The sequence below is a fragment of the Muscardinus avellanarius genome, assembly GCF_963383645.1.
Source record: "Muscardinus avellanarius genome assembly, chromosome: 2".
Taxonomy (NCBI): domain Eukaryota; kingdom Metazoa; phylum Chordata; class Mammalia; order Rodentia; family Gliridae; genus Muscardinus; species Muscardinus avellanarius.
The window spans coordinates 131,103,118-131,119,280 of record NC_137787.1 but is presented as its reverse complement, the minus strand read 5'-3'; the positions used below and the strand labels follow the sequence as shown (position 1 = coordinate 131,119,280).

The following is a 16,163-nucleotide window of genomic DNA, read 5'->3' as shown; positions in this document are numbered from 1 at the left end:
TGGAGAAAATGATGGAATTTCAGATATTTTTGAGAGACTTGACCAGTTGTGATGCTCTCAGCTATAAAGACAATCAGAAATCTAGCAACCCATTGTTTAAGCAATGAGGACATTTTATTTTATCTTATTTATTGGTGGCAGTACATATATATCAATGATATTCTACCTCTTAACTATCCCTGCAGCCCTATTTTATATTTTTATTTTGAAACAGGGTCTAACTAAGTTGCTGAGGACCTTACTAAATTACTGAGGCTGGCTTCTAACCTACCATTCTCCTGTCTCATCCTCCCAAGTACTAGGATTAGCGGTGTACACCACCACCTCTGGATAATAAGGGCACTTTATTATCTTACATGAGAGAAATCTGGAGTTAAGCCAGCCTAGAATTTGGATAATTATGCAGCTCAGTGATGCCAAGGAAAGTCAGCCTCTCCTGGCTTTTGCCTTGAGGTCACGCTATGGTTACCACATTTTGCAATTATCACATCTTCACAAAATCACATTCAGAGGCAAGAGAGAGAAAGGGCTTCTCATTGGCATAGGTATTTTTTTCATCAGGAAGATAAATTTTGCAGTAGCTTCTGGCCTTGCTTACATCTTCTTCCCTAAACCAGTCAATAGCAACAGGAATGGGTTTGCCATTTTGGGTTTAAGCCAGCATGGTTCCTCCCCAGGTCCGAGGGAGGGGCCCATTTCCCTGGACATGTTGCCACTCACACCTGAACAGAACATGTATTTTCTTAGTAAGGAAGAAGGGGAGAATGGTTATTGTGCTTTCCCCAAAGGTGAAAGTTCATGAGAACTATTCTTTTGAGCCATGAATCTGGAAGTGGTATACAAGAGGTATTTCATAGACAAGAACAGAGGGTCAGGATGCTGGCCCACTAATTGAGTTCTGGATTACATATCATGACTTCCAGCATAGAGACTGGAGACCATTAGACTCGCCAAAGTTCACAGAGTACCTACTAGGAGAAAAAGGAATATTCCCTTCCCGGCTTTCCAGAGAAGTTCTATTTTCAGCTGTGTTACTTCTTGGGCTTTCATCAAATGATTAACTTAAATGGAGTGTGTGTGGGCCTGGGGGACACAGTTGTGAAGATATTTAATCCTACCACTCAAGGGAGAGAAGAGGGGGAAGGTTCAAAGACACCCTACAGTCTTATGAAGGCTTGATGACCAAGAAAATGTACAAAGGGAGAGGAGAACAGAGCCAATTTGGGTGTTCAGAACAGAGAGGAGTTTGAATATGAAGGACTAGTAGTCACTCATATGGCCATAAATTCTTGACACTTAGAAAGAAAATCTAGAATAGTCTTCTGAGTGCCAACAAAGAAGCAGGAGCCACAGTAGTGTCATGTATAACAGAAAGGTCAAAGAGGGTAAAGTCCAAAGTAAATGTTGGATTAATAGTTGACCTTCTCAAGCCTTTTTAATAGAAAATAATAGATGTAAAATATTTTCTAAGACATAAAGGAACAAGTGAGTAGAAAGGAAATTGAGAAAACATGTGGAGATGAGAGGTGACTCTTTAAAAATAATGGCATGGGAACAATGTTGGCATGGAAGAAAAGTTCAACCAATTAAAGTTAAACAATATACACACAATAGACATCTCCCTATAGGAACATATTTAAAGGCAGCTCAGTGGGTTTGGCTGAACTTTTAACCCCATTCCCAAGCTTAAAATTTTAAGTAGTATCTGTTCCATCAAAGCAAGAAAAGAGAAAATGGTTTTGCTATCAATTGAACAAAACGGTTCTTCTCTAACAAAACCCAGGTACATCTCATGCCAGTACTTCATGGACATGGTGGGGCAGGGATGAGTTTCAGAATGCTGCATTCAAGATCATACTTTTCCAGAAATTTGGATTTGCTGGCTGGCTGGGGCCCAGAACAAGGCCATCCCAGAGATGCAAGGTCCTTGTGAAGGATGCTGGACAGGTGCAGGAGAGCCCACATAGATAGCCCACAGGACCATAAATATTTTGGCTATCCAGGACTGAGGCAGAAGGCCACTCTGTTAACCCCTCTGCACCAATTGTTTTTTTAGCATGCGCCCCATGTTAGTAAACATGGTGTTTATTGCTGATAGTAAATATACAACAGTGTGTATATTTGTTTCTTTTAATAATTTAAATATGCTCTGATACACTGTGGTATAGAGTACACATTGTAAAGCACACTCAGTATTTTTAACGAATGAGAGAAAACATAATCACGTTTGAAAGTTCTAATATTTTCTTCCCACACCTGAAAGGGTTATCACAAGTCCACTCCTCACCCCTTGAGAATACAGACTTCCTATGGTAGAGACCTCTGCTCAGAATGTGGCCCTTTAAGAAAAGCAACAAAGTGAACTGAAGTGACTGTCAGGGAATCACACCCAAATGATCATTAAACAAACACAGCCAGGGGGCAGCAGAATGCAGCACTAACACTCATTTGCTGTGATCTCCCCATTTTGATTCACTTGGTAATGATGGGCCAAGACATTTTTAAGCCTGTATAACCAATGCCCACTGCCAGTACTACAAGGACCACCCTCAAGGAGAACAGTGCTGAGAATATCCCTTATATATTCCTTACAGCCTTGAGAGCCTGGTTTCTCCTCCTCAAACAGCCCCGGTTTCCATAACCCACCAGGTGACAGGTGACACTGAGTGTCTCCTCAAAGTCACTTGAGTCTGTCTTCACACAAGCCCTGGTGACTTAGAGGCACAAGGAAGATTGGTCAGGTTTACCATGGAGATGCTGTCCTTCTAAGAGTCCCCAGAGAGCCGCGAGCTCGACCCCACCACCTATGTTTAACTGTACCGTGCTGGCATTATGGCCTGGCTGCTTCTCAAAAAGTGAGGAAAAGCCAGGCTGCTGGCCTCTTACCCAGTGGTTTTCAAATCATGTCCTTAAGAGTCCTGGGCACCCTAAGAGGTACTTCCCAACTGTCTGGAGAGGAGGGTGGGTAAGAGAAAAACCAGGCTGGCAGAGTCCCAGTCCATTGCCAACTTCAACCAGAATAAAAAAATGGACTGAAAGCAGATGAGCAAGCTGATTGCTCTGAGCATGAAAAGCCAGGCGGCAGCACTGCTTTCTAAGCATGGCTGGGCCATTCAGACTACAGGTTCTGGGGCCCGCTGTTGGGGCTCAAATTCCAACTCTGCCTCTCACTAGCTGGGAGGCCTAAGCAATTGCAAATTTCTGTGTGCCACTGGCTGGGCTATTTTTTGTTGTTGATGTTCCCGGGTGTCTCCCCGTCAGGAAGCAGAGCTCGAGAACTCTCTCCCACCAGCTCTTCCTGCAGCTCTCCCCCTAATGATCTGGTGCTCGCTTCTCCTCAGATGTCCCCAAAGAGCAGCGACTACAGGCCGTGCAGGCTGCCATCCTGCTGCTGGCTGACGAAAACAGGGAGGCCCTGCAGACGCTCCTGTGCTTCCTAAACGATGTGGTCAACCTGGTGGAAGAGAACCAGATGACGCCCATGAACCTGGCCGTGTGTCTGGCCCCTTCCCTGTTTCACCTTAATTTGTTGAAGAAAGAAAGCTCTCCGAGGTGAGTTTTCCTCCACAACAGCAGTAATCCCAAGCCAGGTCTCTCCTACCTCTCATTAAAATAATAAACAAACAAACAAATAAAGTAGGTGAAACTGTTATGCTAGATTTCAGCTCAAGAACTTGTCCAGTCTTACTTGACCATCCAAAGGTATTCATTCATGGGACTCAGGTTCATAGTGAAACAGACTCCCTCTAACACTGAAAATCTCCTGATAACTTATTTTTCTGCACCTTGCATTTCTTCATGGTGAGAGTAAAGGCTATAGGGCTCCCTCTCCCTGGCAGACAACCAGGAAGTAGAGACCTGGCTGAGATGGACAGGTGCTTTGGCCGTCTAAATCTGCATATGTGTATTTCCTTTCTTTTTGCTGCCTCTTCTCTTATAAAAGCTCCTCTGGCCCCTGAGTTATCCACAGATGGAGATTTGAAACCAGAAAGTTTCCTCTATTTTCTTTCAAAGTTGGCTTTGAGTAAAATCTCTTTTGCTGCCACTATGATTCTCAATATTTGTGGAACAGACAAGCAGTAAAGCTGTGTTCCACTTGGTCACAGAGCCACCCAGTAACAACGGAATTATCAAAGTAACACTGAAGAACACCAGTTGTGATCCAGAAAGCCTGAAAAGGTTTGTTTTGCTTTTGTGTGAGTGGAAAGGAGGAAAAAGAAGTACACAAAGTAGTATTTTATGATCTTCCACTTTGAAAGGCTATATTTAAAACCAAAGTACAGGAAAGGGTGGTTAAGTGATATTAAACTTCAGAAAAAGACTAATTTTGTCACCCCCTCACCCCCACCCCAGCACCATTCTTCCTGCCCTTGTATTTTTCCAAGGTTTCTAGTTGTCAACTGTCAGGCTGTTTGCCTATTTCATAATATCTAAGATGCGTGATCATTGTTTTCATTTGAAATGAGAAAGCTTGGGCTCTGGATATCATCTGGGGATGAACAGGAAACAAAAGGACTGGTCTCAGTATTGTGAAAAGTTCTTTGGTTTGGGCTCTGCTCAGCACACTCACGTTCAATTACAGAGTCATCCAGAAGAAATACGCCACTGGGAAGCCAGATCAAAAGGACCTCAACGAGAACCTGGCCGCCGCTCAGGGCCTTGCCCACATGATCATGGAATGCAACAGACTCTTTGAGGTGAGCAGAAGGCTCTACCAGCCTTCCTTATAGCTCTTGAAACTAGATAAGAAGCGTGGAGTGGTTGCCACGTTTATGGTTTATAGCTGTTTGTTCCTCTATAGCTCTGGTCTTTGCCTCCGAGAAGCGTGAGGCGCTCTAATGATACAATCAAGGCTTTGATAGTTGAAGACACTAGCAGTTGCTGCAGTGATGGTTTTTATACAAATAGTTGTATCACCTTCCTGTGTCAGGTTCAAGGCCAGGCAGCCAATTATGTTCTAGTTGATTCCACCTGGGGACTTGATTAGGCGCCATAGCTATGTGTATGTATGTGCGCATGTAATGTTGAATAATGCTTGTTACTAAGAATCAGTGACAGTTATGAATATAGACACAGACATGTTAGGAGAAGTGAACAGCCTTCTGACATAGTTTCTATGGTAAAACTGTCATTTGTCAATGAGAAAAGTATGGATAAAAAATGTCAAGTTATTTCTAAGTTATATATATATATATATTACATAGAATACATATGTATTTATGTGTGTATATATATTTTGATGGTACTGGGGATTGAACTATGTGTTCTACCTCTGATAATACTCCCAGTCCTATTTTATTTTATTTATTTTTTTTTATTTTGAAACAGGGTCTCACTAAGGTGCTAAGTACCTCACTAAGTTACTGAGGCTGGCTGCAACCCTGAAATCCTCCCATCTCAGCCCCCCAAATACTGAAATTATAAGCATGTATCACCACACCCGGCTCTAAGTCATATTTGATGTTTTAAGTCCATGTGCATTAAGTCTGTTCATACCGCATGTAGTTGTCCAAGTCTACATTTTGCCAAACTGAATAAAAATAAAAGGAAATGGAAAGAATGGATATGAAGTCCCTTCAGTATTTTGGATGATAAATACAGTCTCAGAAACATATTTGTATTTCCTAACTTTAGGGAGACCTCTCTTGGCCTTGGCAGTTGTCTTAGAAAAGCATCTCCAGTCCTGTGGCCCTCCACCTGTTTCTCACACTTTGATTGTTGGTGAAGTGACTTTGCCTTCCCTAACCATTAAACTCAGAATTTCCTCTGTCTCGGTGTGTTGCTCTTGTGCACCCATTGGTTCAGGTCCCACAGGAGATGGTGGTCCAGTCTCATAACTCGTATGCAGAGGCTGAGATCCACGTGCCCACCCTGGAAGACTTGGGGACGCAGCTGGAGGAGAGCGGGGCGACTTTCCACACTTACCTGGAGCATCTCGTCCAGGGCCTCCAGAAAGAAGCCAAGGAGAAGTTCAAAGGATGGGTCACGTGCTCCGGCCCCGACAGCACAGATCTCGCTTTCAAAAAGGTAATCTCCAGGAGCCACCTCTAACAACTAGGGATTTGTTCTTGCTTCCCAATGGCTGCTTGTCCACAGCATTTGGCAATCACATGAACAGTTAAATGAATGTACTATTCAAAAGGCCTGCCTAGAGACTGCTGAGCAGCCCCTGTTGCAGTCTAGACAGTGAGGCCTGACTTCTGATCCCAATCCTATCTCTGCCCCTGAGCTGTATGATGTTGGGCAAATTTATACGTTTTCTCATTTGCAAAAGTGGGTGTTCTAAGAGCACCGTGGTCAGAAGAGGGCTGTTTAAAAATCAAATGTACAAGCTGTGTGTGTTGGTGATTATTCTTTTGACTACCATTATTATTCTTCTCGTAAGCTTAAGGATTAAAATGTTTACATTTTAAGCCAAAGGTATAAAGCATTACTTTCAATTTACGTAATCAGCGATGGTTTTTGAAGACAGGGCAGAAAGCACCTTTTGAAGGTAGAAGTAGGGCAGGATTTTGTGGAACCTGGATGAGACCTCTTCAGCTTCTGTTGGTTTCTTTCCCAAGGTGGGGGATGGGAACCCCCTGAAGCTATGGAAGGCATCTGTGGAGGTGGAGGCGCCCCCCTCAGTGGTGCTGAATCGTGTGCTGAGAGAGCGCCACCTGTGGGACGAGGACTTTGTGCAGTGGAAGGTCGTGGAAACTCTGGACAGGCAAACAGAAATCTACCAGTACGTGTTGAACAGCATGGCCCCTCATCCTTCCAGAGACTTCGTGGTTCTCAGGTGAGCCTGAACCTGGGGTTTGTGATGTCCTGTCCCCACAGCAGGAGGAGAGCTGCAGATTTAAGTGCTTTTGGAGTTCTACCACCTAAATCCAGCCTCCACCGGGAGCACTAAGCCGGCTCTCATTTCCCTCAGTGAAACCTGACTTGGCCGTATTTATGCCTGACTTCCTGCTTCTTCACCCAATTTACAGCTCTACCCGGGCTCCCTTATGGCCCCTCTCCTTGGGAGCACACAGTTTATTAGGCTATAAATATCATTCATTTCCTCGGAATAGAAGCCCCAGAATAGCTGCTGTTTGTCCAGTTGCACTTACTACCAACTTATGCAAATCAAATCTGACGAACTTTTCTCCTGATTTCATCTTTCTCCTCCCAGAAAAGCAAGTTTTCATTTTGTGAAACTCTAAGACAGGAGTATGCATAATTTCAAAACCCTTCTGTATAACTTCAAATGTTCGTGGCTAATTAATTACCATTCATGCAAACCTCAGTGCAGCCCTGCAGGTCCAAGAATGCTGAGACCCAATACATACAATCAGATTTTGGGGGCCTGGCAAGGGGTTGAGTTCCAGATCCCAGTTTTCTGGGCTTGTGATGAGAGGCTCAAGCAACAGTAGGAAGTTTGCACAGTAGAAATGCAGTATTTCATTAGAAAAAGGAAGCATAGACTGAGGATATTAAAGAACTGGAATAAAGTGTAATTACATCAATATATCCTTTTTATTAAAAACCTAAACAAACCCAACCTCTTCTCACAGATCAGCAGTATAAAAGGAATCACTAGTGCAATCCCCAAATGTACATTTAAAATAGTTTCTTTATGAAACTGGTTTTGCTGACAAAGTAACAGTCACTTTTCACATATACTCTTTATGGCTTTGGTGTTAGTCCTTGAGACCTTGATCTTTAAGGTTCCATTTCCCTAGATATATGTGTGTACCCCAGGAACCTGGGAATCCTGGTGGAGAGTGTGGGCAGCTCTAAGGGTTGCTTATTATCACAGTTATTGGGACATTTGTCATTTCATGGAGTCAAATGCCATAACTTCATTCTCACAAGCAGAAAACCAAGTAGTGGTCCAAAGGGCAGCCACAGGAATGGAGCCTCGCTTTGGAGTGCCTCTTGGAGTCCCTACAGGGAACTGCCCCCATCCCACCCACACAGCGGCCCGGCCAGCCTGCTGTTTCTCTGCGTATGATTCCATCGCCCCTCATGCTAGGCTCTGTTGCAAGCTCTGGGGCTGCCCCAGTGGACACCACAGACCATGATCCTTGGGGTTTTTATTTTATTGAAGAGTCAGTAAATAAAAAAAATAAAAGGGATAGGCTTACTTATCCTAGAGGGGCTAAATAGGAAGGGTAGAATTTTAAATATTGTGGTCAGGGTAGTCTTACTGAATTAACACATAGTAGAAGACCTGAAGAAGAAAGTAGGTGGTCTATGCAGCGCTGTGGAAAACCTGGCACTTAGGAGGATGAACTAACCAGGCACGACACTGGGCTCCTGCCAACAGGAACCCCTGGTGTTTATGATCCAAGAAGGTGAGAAGTGTCAAGTGTGACGAGAAAGTGATGGGCTTAAGGTGCATCCTGACTCCAGAGCTTCTCTTCTGGGGCTAGCACCCACAAAGCTGCCATCTTTCAGGATTACCATGTTGATTTATTTATTTATTTATTTATTTATTTATTTATTTATTTATTTTTGGTGGTACTGGGGTTCCTGGAAGCCCTTCTACCTCCGGGCTACGCTCCCACACCTATTTTATACTTTTTTAAAATTTGGAAACAGGGTCTCTTAAGCCAGAGCAGCTGGCTTCGAACCTGTGCAATCCTCCTGTCTCCGGCTCCCAAGCGCGGGGATTACAAGCCTGCGCCACCACGCCCGGCGACCTCTCACTTTAGACCTGTCTCTGGCTGCTCTGGAGCTTCCGATGAGAGTGAAGATTTTCCCTTTCTAACCTCCCACCAAGCTGTATGACTGTCAGTCTTCATTATTTACCCCATTGCCAGGCAGAACAAGAAAGCACTCAGAGACAAGGGGAAGTCACTGAGCATTTGTGCCAGGTGTGGCTATTCCTAAATTCTTATCAAATATCTTAGTTCACTGGGACTGGGTAACATATGAAGAATAGAGCTTTATGTCGCTATGGTCCTGAAGGCCAGGAAGCCCGAGAACACCACACTGCCAGCTGCTCGGCATCTGATGAGGGCCTTCCAGCTAGATTGTGGCACGCAGAGGATATCACACAGGACATGGAGCGAGCCTGCCGGTGAGAGCTTGCTTTTGTGACAAAGCCCATCCCTCAATCGCTCATTAATTTGTTAATCAGGGAATCCATAAGTGGATTCATCTGTTCATAAGGGTGGAGTCCGCATGACCTGGTCATCTCCCAGGGGTCCCACCTCCAAACACTGCTCCCCTGGGGATGGAGTCCCCAGCATGTGAAATCTGGGGACACACTCAACCTATAGCATCAGGCACATAAACTGGCTCCTCTTCCTGGTGCAGTGGGATGGGGCGGTTACAGATGAGACCACTGAGCCAGGGGATGGGATTTGTGCACTAAATACTGGGGACTGTAGTGCAGTCTCTTTTCACATTTCCATGTTGTAGAACAGGAGAGTAGAGGTAGTAACCCAGATGCCCTCATGGTTCCTGACTCCATCGATGGCCTTTTTCTAAGAGGTAGCCCTTCTGTACTTGAACAGCCCCATGAGGGGGTCACAGTGCCTCCCAAGAGAGCCCATCCCATCGCTGGATAATACACACCCTTAGGCAGCTTCTCCATGCTGAGCTGAAAAGTACCTTCTTCTATCTCCTAGAGTTAAATCAACGATATTTACTTTTTCTCACACTTCTCACACTCAAGAGCCACTCAGGTGCCTGAAAACAATTAGCAGCCCACAAAGGTTTAGTTTTCTTTGATTTGGACATGAGCAGGTTGTTTATTTGTCAGGACTTGAGTCACCGCCTCCAGGACACCTCCCTATAGGCCTCTTCCATCTCCTCTGTCCCTTCTGATCCCAGAGCTTTCTGCATAGTCAGGTCACTCCATTTACTACATTGTTTTTAAAGTTCTCTCAGAGTTGTCAGTTTCTCCTGTGGCGCTGGGTATGTCTTTGTATCCCTGGTGGCTTTTTGGTCTAACACATGAATGCTCAACAGATGGGCAGCAGAACTGAGTGAGCCCCAATTCTTACACTCTAAAGTCACCTCTTCAATAATGGGCAGTAACGGGGCATGGTGGCGCACGCTTGTAATCCCAGCATTTGGGAGGCTGAAGCAGGAGGATCGCAGTTCGCAGACAGCCTCAGCTACTATTTAATGAGGCCCTTTGCAACTCAATGTGACCCTGTTTCAAAATAAAGAATAAAAAAATAGGGCTGGGAGTGTAACTCAGAGGTAGAATGCCCCTGGGCTTCACCCCCAGTACTGCAAAACAAACAAACAAACAAATAAATCTAATGGCCAGTAGCTTCCAATCAGACCAAAACAGGGCCTTTATTTGAGGTTCCAAATGCAGGTCTGAAAGGCACACAGCCATTTCTGGCCTCTGAATCTGAGCGCTGAGGTCCTTGCTTTGAACTGCACTGTATAAACTTTACACAAGCTTATGGAAACCATTAGCTTAATCCAAATAACTAGCATTGGAATTTGAGCTCAGGTTTTTGGCAGGAAAATATAAGCATAAACCTTAGCTTTGTGTTCAGGTTTGTCTTTCTGCCTTAGCCATAACTCTGACGTGTGTCTCATTTTGCTCCAGGACCTGGAAGACTGACTTGCCCAAAGGAATGTGCACCCTGGTATCCCTCTCTGTGGAGCATGAAGAAGCCCAGCTCATGGGCGGAGTGCGGGCTGTGGTGATGGATTCTCAGTACTTAATAGAACCGTGTGGCTCTGGCAAGTCCCGGCTGACCCACATCTGCAGGATAGACCTGAAGTAAGTGGTAGCTCTGAGTGTGATGGGCTCGGGAGTCTGGGTGCGCGTGGCATCTTCCCAAGGTCCTGCTCAGCACCCCGTTGCTTACTTCCCTACTCTTTTCCCCTCACTGCCATCAGTAAGCTTCCATAGTTGATTACAAATCCCTCCTTTCTCTCTTCCTTTCCTCAAATTCTTACATTTTTCTTTCAGCTCTTTGTTCTTCTTTATTTTCTTTTTTTTTTTTTCTTTTTTTTTTTGTGGTATTGGGGATGGAACCCAGGGGCATTCTACCTCCGAGCAATGCCTCCAGCCCTATTTTTTATTTTTTATTTTGACACAGAGTCTCACTGAGTTGCAGAGGGCCTCACTAAGTAGCTGAGGCTGGCTTCGAACCTGTGTAATCCTCTTGTCTCAGCCTCCCAAATATTAGGATTATAAGCGTGCGCCACCACGCCCGGCTTTTTTTTTTTTTTTTTTTTTTTTTTTGGTACTGGGGACCAAATCCAGAGGCATTCTACCTCTAAACTATACCCCCAACCCCTCACATTTTTTTAAAATTTGAAACAGTCTTGCTAAGTTGCTGAGCATCTCACTAAGTTATTAAAGCTGGCTTCCAACCTGCGATCCATCTGTCTTGGCCTCCCATCTCAGCTTCCCAAGTATTGGGATTATAGATGCCATCACACCTGGCTTATTTATTTATTTTATTGATAAGCAAAAGTTTATATATATATATATATATATATATGTATATATATATATATATATATATATATATGTATATATATATATACATACATACATATATATGTATATATACATATAGAGTATAACATGATATTTTGATGTATGCATACATTTTAGAATCTCCAAATCAAGCTATAAACATCTTCATTACCCCCACATACTTACTTTTTATAGTGAGAACACTTAAACTCTACTCATGAATGTAATACACTGATACTAATAATAATCAGCGTGTGATACAGTAAATATTTGAACTTATTACTCCTATCTGACTGAAAGTTTGGACCCTTTAATCAACATCCATCTCCTGATCCTCTCTTGACCTCCACCCCCTGGTAACCACCTTCTGCCCTCTATGTTCATGAGTTCCACATTTTTTAAATTCTACACACAAGTTAGAACATGCAGAACATTCTGGTCCTGGCTTATGTCATTTAACATAAGATCCCCTGAGTTCATCGTGTTGTCGCAGTTATAGTTGGCAGGATTTGCTTTTTGTAAGACTAAGGTGGTATTCCATTGTATGCATATACCATGTTTTCTTTAACCATTCATTCACCAATGGACACTTGGGTTTATTTCACATCTTACTGTTCCCTCCAGTTGCTTGTTTGAGCAGAAACTAACTTAAAGCAACCCCTTCAAGGCAGCCATCATGCTAAACTGAGTTATTGGTCTAGATAGATATAAATTGAGTTTTCTCAGCAAATTGTAGATTTATCATGAATTTTCTATTTCACCCCAAGGAGTTCATTTTAAAGCAGCTGACAGAATGAGAGCCTCTGATCCTGGGGGCAGCAGACCCAAGGTTCACAAGCATACTGGTGACCAGAGCCCAAGGACAGCCTTGGCCACCCTGACAAATTACTGTGATTTGGAAAATTTTTTCCCATTTCCTGTCTGGTTTCTTTTCCTACAGAGGTCACTCCCCAGAATGGTACAGCAAAGGCTTTGGACATCTTTGTGCTGCAGAAGTTGCCAGGATTAGAAACTCTTTTCAGCCCCTCATTGCTGAGGGTCCAGAAACTAAGATCTGAGTTTTCCCCAGTATGACATCAAACTCAGGGAATGGGAAGCTGAATCAAATGGCTGTGGTGGAGAGAGTGTGCGTGAGAACGCCAGAGAGAGAGGCACTGATGGACATGGTTCATGTTTAAATGGAAACAGAGAAGTTGGAATGTTGAAGATGCATGAGTTTTCTGAGAACTTTTCCAGCCTTCCTGGAGATGGCTACATCCCTACTAATATAATATTTTTTAAAATCAGAACATTTATCTGTGCTACTTAAAGTTAAGTGGATTATTCCTTTTGCAATGCCTAATTTGCTATTTAAAGGCTTCTAAGAAGCATATACTTAACTGTAAATAAATGTATGTATAGCATATGTACATATGTGTGTATATCTCTATCTTTACTGTATATATGTAAAATACTGATTTTATATATAATTGAGTGTCGGACTCAGTGAGCCCCTTTCTCACACAGCTCTTCCCAAGTCACTGTGGGCCTCATCCCCCCACTGTCCCTCAGGCTGAGCAGAGCCTGCTACTAACACTGACATGTGAAAATGCCTAGCTTGATGTCTAACCAAAGACTAGCCAACCAAAGGAAAATAGCATTTAAAGGTTCTTATAGACTTGGACAAATTGTTTCTGTTGTTCAGAAACTGAGAGTGGGGCTTTGGACCAAGCATGAGAAAGACTATTTACTCTTCTTTAAATCAAAGCAGCAGGTGAGAAGTTATTGCCAACTTGAAGGCTAGATTTTGAGTTGCCCTGGTTCCCTGTCAGGTACAATTTCAGTAAAATGTCAAATGGACCACTGGAGCCAACACCAGTGACTCGGAACAAAACTAATACCCTCCCGGGGACGGCCGAATGTCACGGGCTACTCCTGTTCAACCAAAGTGAGCCCCTGTGTGTGTCGTCTAAAGCTTTCTCTCCTAGATACTTTTCATAATGTTATTAAATATTCTTCTATTCGACCAGTGGCCTATGTGGTCATAGTTAATCAGCATTTTCTTTCTGTTGCACTGAATTTGACTCTGGACACCAGACAGAGGGGGATGATGGCCACTCAAGAGTCCTGGACCATCAGAACTGCAGGGAATTCATATTTTTGCTATATACAATGCTCTTAAAATATAAATCATTAAAATCTTGCAATCTGAAAGACAGGGTTTTTAACTAACATTAAGACCAAAACTATATTTTTAATTACTTTTAGAAAATATAAAGATCTATTAATTCCATATGTCTTCATTAGCCAGCTCAAGCTACCTATATGTTTGACCCCATCTTATTTATTATTATATAGACTAAGCAAATTAACTTTCCTTAACCAATTGTGAATGGATTTAAGTTGGATGTTTTTATTATTGTAGAAACTACACAGAAAGATAACTTATTGAGTTTGGTTTTAAGGAGAGAGATTTTCTTTGGTTATCCATGACAGAGGCTGATATTGTGGTTGAGCAACTGATGTTGGAGAAAAAAGAAAAGCAAATGACTATTTTCAGGGTTTTTTAATTATATGCATTTATGTAATGTTGAGCTTATCAGTGATGTGCAATTGTTTCATTGAGAGGAATAAAATGTTATCGATGAGTTTTGTATGGTGCAGAAAATCATGCTAGAACTGTTTCATTCCCACGTCTACCTAAGAAGGTGGCAGCAAGTCTACAATTTACCATATGGGAGCCATTCTCTGTGAGCAAGTCAAATTCACTTCTGCCATAACATCTTAAAAGGAATTGTATATTCTGGATTATTTCTTATGCACGAACAAGATCATGGATGAACTTTAATCTAGCTGAACACTGGTCCTGCTCCAGAAATGGCACTCTATCTGCTTGCAAGATAGAATAGGCACACGAGATGAATGGCAAGGCACCACACAGAGGAGTCTACTCCAACCTTAGCACGCACAGGAATTGCCTGGGGATCTTATTCAAATGTACACGCTGAGTCAGGCAGTGGGTGCAGCACTGTCATTATGCATTTCTAATGAGCCTCAGGGGTGCCCATGCTTTTAGTCCCAGGGACACACTTTGAGAGACAAGAACCTAGAAGATATTTAGAACAATAAAAACAAATATGATTGTATTTCTGACTTCCCCATCTTCCCATTAGCTGACTTTTTAGTTTTTATGCACATACTAATCACATCACACCTGTGTAACAACATAGTAGGTCTTTAAAATAAAGGAAAAGGGGTGGGGGAGAAAACAGATGCATCAAGCTTGTTTGTCAAATACTACAGTATTTTATTCATTGTTATCTTGCCAATGGAAATAAAATATGCTATTACCTTTAATATATTTATACCTCATGTATATTTTTACCTCAATTGTTGGTATCAATCATCAATTGTAAATAAATAATTGCCAAGGCAAATAAATTTATATACATTAAATATTTCCTATTTTCAATAAAATACATGTTGATTTTCATGCTTCATTCTAAAAGTGGAAAACCTACTTGATGAGGAAGATTTCTCTCAAAGAAACTGTGCCATGAGCTTAGCTCTAGGCACTGTCTGTGCTTAATATTGGCTCCAAAATACCAAGGATGTTGTTATCAGCAGGCATTCACTAACAGGTTAGGTAAGGGTTATTTTTTATGCATTTCATTTTTATAGCTGGAAGTCACAAAACATATTTTTGTTGTTTTTATCAAATATTAGGGAACTCTAGCTACATTTTATTTTTGTTGAGTGGACAAGAAATGGAGACTTGATAAATGACTGGCACTGTACCACTAGATCATGAAAAGGAGCCACAAATGACTCTGAACCTCTCTCCTCCTGTCCTGTGCTTGTTCTCTGTAGGTTCTACTTCTAAAATACAACCAACATGGCCCTTAGCCACCCAGCAGGCACCCCAAACATTTTAAACTACAGGTTTCAAAAGCTGCACCAACCCCAAAGACAATTTGGCCCCATAAAAATTATCCCAATCTTGCTCTTTTCTTATCTCCTACATGTCTCCTTGTGTTACTTTAAAGTTTCTCTTTCATAAGCAAGGGAGTCCCTGTTCCTCTTCTACACCATCCTTCTAACAACCAAAGATACAAATGTTTTCCTCAGAGCATGGATTATCTGAATTCAGACTTGATGATGAAGAGTCTCTGTGAAGTCCTTAGGAATTAAACGATTCTACTGCTGTCTTTTGATATTTGGTCACAGAGAAAAACAGTCAGATGATTTCTCAGGATGGTATCGTAAAGGGATAAATAGACCCCAGCTAAGTGGAGTATCACAGGCCCAATCGATGCCTGTTGTCTGCACAGGAACAAAGAAATAAATACTGGATGTGGCATTATAATGTTGCAAAGCCACAAAGTTTGAACAACTAATAATGTGTAAACAGTGACATTTTTTAGGCAGAACACCTTCTTTGTAGAATTTTCTTTAAAATGGTGTGTGCTTCTATTTTAATTATCCCACTCATCAGGCCACCTCAGTGATTGCTGGCTCACATTCTCCTCATGCACAGCTGAGCTTGAAGCCAGATTGCTAGCATGAGACATTTATTCAATTTATTCATCAGGGCACACTCACTCAACACTGAATAGGAGTGGGACACTGGCAGGCAGGGGCACTGATACAAAGGAGACCATGTGAAGTAGAAATAGTAGTACAGTCAATTCTCATTGCTCGAAGTAGTTCTGTTCTATAAAGTCTCTGCAATACTGAATTCATGAATACTAAA

General features: G+C 42.5%; 1 protein-coding gene across 5 annotated transcripts in view; it reads left to right on the top strand.

The window, feature by feature from the left end:
- STARD13 (StAR related lipid transfer domain containing 13) overlaps positions 1 to 12,489 on the top strand; it is a gene marked incomplete at both ends in the record, with an annotated part of 251,181 nt that extends 238,692 nt beyond the window's left edge. For all 5 annotated transcript variants that reach the window (XM_080690170.1, XM_080690169.1, XM_080690167.1 and 2 more), the window contains 6 exons: positions 3,342 to 3,552; positions 4,583 to 4,697; positions 5,806 to 6,027; positions 6,564 to 6,781; positions 10,547 to 10,723; positions 12,372 to 12,489. In XM_080690170.1, the coding sequence (XP_080546296.1) occupies positions 3,342 to 3,552; positions 4,583 to 4,697; positions 5,806 to 6,027; positions 6,564 to 6,781; positions 10,547 to 10,723; positions 12,372 to 12,489 (1,061 nt within the window). The remainder of the gene's footprint in view (positions 1 to 3,341; positions 3,553 to 4,582; positions 4,698 to 5,805; positions 6,028 to 6,563; positions 6,782 to 10,546; positions 10,724 to 12,371) is intronic.
- Between the last annotated feature and the right edge of the window lie 3,674 nt (positions 12,490 to 16,163).